The sequence below is a fragment of the Heloderma suspectum genome, chromosome 14, assembly GCF_057233095.1.
Source record: "Heloderma suspectum isolate Gila_16-S chromosome 14, 16-S_ref, whole genome shotgun sequence".
Classification (NCBI taxonomy): Eukaryota; Metazoa; Chordata; class Lepidosauria; order Squamata; family Helodermatidae; genus Heloderma; species Heloderma suspectum.
In genome coordinates, this window is record NC_139471.1 from 3,738,210 (window position 1) to 3,744,029 (window position 5,820).

Below are 5,820 nucleotides of genomic sequence, written 5' to 3' on the forward strand. Positions count from 1 at the left end.
AGCCGCCCCCTCCGCCGCCGCCGCCCGCCCCGTCCCTCTTTTCCCGGCTCCGCGCCGCCGCCGCGCCTCGCCGCCGTCCCTCCGGAGAACCTTCCAGCCCAGCCTCTCGCTCCTTTCTCCCCCCCGGGCAAAAAAATAAAAAATCCCATTCGGTATTTGAATAGCACAAAGGAACCGCCTCGCCCGGATTGGCCGGCTCGGGCTGGGCTGGGCGGGCGGCGGCCGCCCCTCCGAGCCGAGCGCGGCTCGCCATAGGCGGCCGGGGGGAGCCGGGGGCGTGTCGGGGGCGAAGGCGGTATATAGAGCGGGGGTCGGGGGGGAAGCGAGCGCTGATTGCCCGGCACGCCGAGGCGCGGACGGCTGGAGCGGCGGCGGGACGGAGGCGAGCGCCCGGCGAGGGGTGGGGTCCGCCGGCGGCCTCTCCACGCGCGCGCGCGGCCCGGGCGCATGGTGCCGGCGCGGCGCTGAGCTCGGCGGCGCCCTCCGGCCCGGGCGGCGCGGTCGGGGACGGCCGATGCCGGCGAGGGCCCCGCGGGAGGAGGATGGAGGGCGCCCTCGACGCCCAGTCGCTGATCAGCCTGTCGCTCCGCAAGATCCACAGCTCGCGCACGCAGCGCGGCGGCATCAAGCTGCACAAGAACCTGCTGGTCTCCTACGTGCTCCGCAACGCCCGGCAGCTCTACCTGAGCGAGCGCTACGCCGAGCTCTACCGCCGCCAGCACCACCACTACCCGGAGGGCGGCTCGCCGGCGCCCGCCGCCGCCTTCAGCCCGCCGCCCTTGCCCTTGCCCGCCGAGGCGGCCGAGCAGGAGGACGCGCTCGTCCGGCAGGCGCAGCTGCGCAGCTGCGCCCTGGCTAGGGGCGGCGAGGCGCTGGAGATGCCCGCCGCGCTCCTGCCCCACGAGCAGCCGGCGCCGCCCGCGCCGTCGGGGCTCTGCAGGGACTCCCCGCTCGCGTTCTACCAGCGCGCCGCCGCGCCGCCGTGCGCTTCGCCCGCGCTGCTTTACGCGCCGCCGCCGGAGAGCTGCGACTTCGCCGCCAGCAGCGGCGGCGGCGCGCCGTCGGGGCTGGCTCCGGCCGCCGCCGCGGCGCACTGCTCCAGCCGAACCACCGTCCTGGACCTGGACACGCACGTGGTGACCACGGTGGAGAACGGCTTCCTGCACCAGGACTGCTGCTCGCAGTGCCCCTGCTGCTGCCAGGGCGCCGCGCCGCCCAGCCCGGGCGCCAAGCGCAAGTACTGCCCGGGCCAGGACGCCGACGTGGGCGGCGGGGCGGGCGCGGCGGCCCCCGGCGGGCCCGCCGAGGCGCTCCCCGCGCCCCCGCAGCCGGCGCCCCCTTTCGCCCCCTGCCCCAAGCGCGCCCGCTTCGAGGACTTTCCGCCGGAGCCGCCTCCCGCCGAGCCGTCCAGCAACATCTCCAGCCTCATTTCCATCTTCGGCTCCGGCTTCAGCGGGCTGGTGAGCCGGCAGGCGCAGCAGCAGGCGCAGCAAAGCCTCCCGGCGCAGCCGCCGGCGGACTCCGAGCAGCCGCTCAACGGACAGCTCTGTAGCAAGCAAGCCCTGGCCAGCCTGGGCGCGTGGACGCGAGCGATCGTGGCTTTCTAGACGGGGCGGGCGGGGGGGTCGTGCTGCTGTTTGGCTCTTTTTAGGGGGGGTCCGAGTGAAGGGCGAAGGCAAGACCCTGAAACAAAGACTGAATTGGGAGCGGGGGGGGGGAGGGAGAGGGAGGGGGTGTTAAAAGCCAAGAGAATGTTCCTTCTTTTTTCTAAACTGTACCATAGGATTTAACTTCGAAGATCTGGGGGTCTTTATTTTTGCAGAGATGACAATGAGGATGAAATAGTACCTATTTAAAAACAAAAACTTCTTTTGTGTCTTTTGCTTGGGTGGTGTTGACTTGTGTATTTCTCCGTTTTTCCCTCCCCCCCCCCCTTCACTTTTCTCTTGTTTTAACATCCTTGGGGTGGGGGGTTGTTCTGAATATATAAGGTATTTTGGTTTCTCCAAAATTTTGCTCAGAGGCCACGTGGGGTGGGGTGGGGGTGCCGAAGCATACTTCGAAAGGGTGGGGGGAATAAACTGTGTGTATGTGAGAGAGTTTTGAGCCACTTATTTTTGGGGCTGCAAGCCACTGAACTTGTGTGTGTGGGAGGGGAGATCTTGGGGACTTGAGGCAGATCATTCAATATACCCCACACACACACACACACACACACCCCTCTTCAGTGTTGCAAAAGGGATACCTCACCTCCTCCAACTCAACCCAGAATCTGCCATGCATGGGTTGAGGAAGTTACAACCTTCCAAGATAGCCAGGTGGGTTTATTTTTAAAATACATACATTTTTAAAGGCAGATTTTTAACTGATTTCTAGCTCTTTTCCCCAGTTCTGATCAACATCTGTGTGTTCACACCACCCTACAAGACTTTGGGTGGCTCAGTTTCCTTTTGCAGTGATTTGGACTCGGGCGGGGGGGGGGGCACTGTTCTTCCTTCCCCAGTGGATATTCACCGTGTGCTCCCCCTCCTAATTCAAAAGAACACACATTTTTAAAAAGTGGAAAATGAAAACTTTCCTGGGAGGAAGGTGTTTTGGTGTGCTTTGGTATTGATGTAACTGAATGGCTCCCTTCTCTCTCCACTTCCCCTGCATTTTGCTGCTTCCTTGAAGTATGTCCCAACACTGCTTTCTTTTAAACGATACTTTGATTTGGGGAGGGGAGGGACAAGATGGTAACTACTTTTCCCATCATGCACAGCTCTCTGGAGGTCCTCCCCCACCCTTCCCTGCCTGCCTTCTCAATTTGTGTACCTCCCACCTAAGTAGGGGTGTGTGTGCACACGTGTGTGTGTGTGTGTGTGAGAGAGAATGCCACAAATACATGTGTTAACACTATTTTAATGTCTTTCAGTGTGCTGGATGACTTTTTTTTCCCCAACGATTTGAATGCTCCTGATTCAGCCAGCATAGTTTGGTCCTGTGTGCAAAAAAAAAAAAGTCTGTTCTTGTAACCCTTTTCTTTTTTAAAATAAATTTTAAATTTGTGTTTTTATCAAAGGGAGAAAAAACACCTTTTGTTGTAAAAAGGTAGCTTTTTCAGCCATCCATCCAAACGTCACGTTAAAAGCACTGTGTGTATTAAAAGGACGCATTGCCAAACATAATAATAATTATTTTTTCCTTTGTATCTCTGTATATTTGTGTGTGTGTGTGCGTGTGTGCATTACTGAATTGTATATCACCGGGTAAAACTGTTCAGATTTGTTTAAATTTATAATCTTAATAAAAAGTCCAATTATAAAAAAAAGTTAAGTGTCTCTGCCTTCTGACCTAGCCCTTAAGACAGCTGCAGAAGTATCTAGCCACTTTCCTTAACAACTAACACAAAGTTGAGCTTCCCCAGCCCCCTTTCTTTAGAAATAAATTGCATTGATTTGTTACGACAGCCTTGTTGAGATTTTAGTTGAATATTGATTCATGACTTCTTCCTAAATCAGCTAGCCCCCTTATTTCACTGAATCTACATCTTCTCTAACATACATGCAAAGCTCTTATTTCCTACATACAGTGCCTCGGACTAGAGCTTAACTAACCAGAAGACAGGGGCAAAAGATTTGCTGTTACTCACAGTTGCCCTTGGGTGGGGATTCTTAACTCCCCACCCACAATGTAATTTTAGCAGGAGGTGGCTTATCTGCAGGAGATACTGAAGCAGGATGGGGGGGGTGAGATCTCCAGCTCTTCAGAGGAGAGAAAACAAACAAAGGAGGGAAACACTCCAACCTCTAGGTCCCTAGAGTTTAGATGAAAGATTTGGGGTGGAGGAGAGATGCAAGGAAAGCTCCAGCTACATTTTTGAAAACATTTCTCTTCTGCCTGGGGGGGGGGGGGGCTGGAATAAATTTGGGCAGGGTATTTTGTGCCATTAAATCTGCATGTTTTCAAGTTGGTGTGATCAGATGTGTTAGACTGCACCTCCCATCATTCCAGCATGGATGCTGGGAATTGTAGTCCAACACATCCGGAGAGCCCCACAACAGCTCTGGTCAAAAATATGCTAAAGTCCCAGTCTCGCTCCCAAGTAAGCATGTGTGGGATCACAAAACTTTGCTTGGCTGCCTTTTGCAAGCATCTTTTTAAAGGTGCATTTGGATAAAAGGCGATGGGGAGAAATACCAAAATGCTTGCCACCAGGTCTTAATGCCCCTTTTGGGGGGTTTGGATGCATTTCTAAAGTTTCCCCCCTCCCTTTTCTTTTACACATCTTGAGTTCTGTTATCTCTGGTTTGTGCCACTTGGTGGTGCATGTGTGTGTGTTTTCCACACACACCCCTCTCTTTAAACCAAATGAATGAAGGTGATAAAAAGATTTTCTGACCACCTACAGGGCTGACCTCGGCATAATATAGTGTGTGTGTTTTTTCTCTTTAAACCGAAGTATCCACAATTGCTGTTTCCTCTTGAGGCACAGCTGGAGTCGGAGCTTTTCAGCTCTTTGCAAAATATATTTAAATCAAAACTCTTGTTCACTCCTTTGATTGAGTTTTACATTTATTGGCTGGAGATGTGTGGGGGGTGCTTTTCTCTTCCCCATGTTGTCCCACATTTGTATTGCAAAGGTCTGAACACCAGGATTTTGATCTGTTCCCCTTAATCCCTCTCCAGTAGTCAGTCTTTAAAGGTGGAAACGTATTTATTGATTAGTTTTTTAAATTTTTCTTAATTGCTCTGTACTTTAGTATTATAAAACCTGCCTTAGGTCAGAACTGGAATCCAGGTTTTGACCGACCGATCGCCTGGTCTTTTTAAGCAAGATTTGTGTGTTCCCTTTTAGTGTGTGTGTGTTTTTTTAAAAAAAATAATAATCCCCCCCCCCCCCAGCTAAACTCGAACAGTGGAGGAGGCTTTACAGCTCTGAGTGGGTTTTTTGTTTTTTAAATGGAAAAGAGCAAGGCAATTGCTAGAGCTCCTCCTAGCGACCGTTTTGAAGAATGGCAGCCTTTGGCTCTCTTAACTGCAAGGAAGAAAGCAAAGATCCATTCTTGTAATGGTGGTGATGGGTTTGGGGGAGATTTGTGGAGGGGGGAAGCCAGTGAGGAGGGTTGATTTCCCTTCAATGATGCTTCAGCTAAGACTGGTGCTCCTTGCCCCTTTGACTTGAGTCCCGCTGATTTTGATGGGTCTGCTCTGTCAGACTACGGTGCAGATTTATGCCGGATCAACTGTGCCAACGGAAGGGGACTTCCTGCCCCCACGGCAGCCCCTCCCACCCCCCTGAAAATGCCACACAGCGTCAGGAGGTCCTGTAGAATAGAGTGAGCAGAGGTGGGGGAGGGTCCCCAAAAACCAGGCAGAGGAACCTTTTGCAAGTGGAGCCCATCCTCTCACAGAAGGCTGAAAAATTCCAATTAAGTTGTTTTTTCTTAAAGTGGAATGGTGGGAAAGTGATTCAGGAGCTGGGTGGGGGAAAACTTTTTCTCCCCTCTTGAGGCATGTGTTACTTTCCTGCATGCACACAGATCAAAAGTTCCTTTTCTAGCCACAGATCTCCATATGAACTGTCCCTGTGGGAGAGGAGAGGGAGACTTTAGGGGGGAGGGAGGAACATCAAAGCATAGGAGGCCACCTTTGAGATTTGCCTACCATCCTGCCCTCGCTAGGTGCATGTTCATTTGCACAATGGTTCGGCCTCCAGAACCGGTTTCCAATGGGCCAACTCATCCCAGGGGCCGTGCGGCGCATGGCCGAGCATGTTCTGTGCAGGAGGAGAGTTCCTTGGCTTGCTGCTCACAAAGCATTAGCTGGGATTACATTACT

General features: G+C 53.6%; 1 protein-coding gene across 1 annotated transcript; it reads left to right on the forward strand.

Annotated features, from left to right (window-relative positions):
• The first annotated feature begins 349 nt into the window (after positions 1-349).
• On the forward strand, positions 350-3,438 carry IER5L (immediate early response 5 like). Its single transcript, XM_084821002.1, has one exon. It carries the CDS (start codon positions 543-545, stop codon positions 1,605-1,607), a length of 1,065 nt encoding a protein of 354 aa, XP_084677128.1. The 5' UTR covers positions 350-542; the 3' UTR covers positions 1,608-3,438.
• Positions 3,439-5,820: the final 2,382 nt, after the last annotated feature.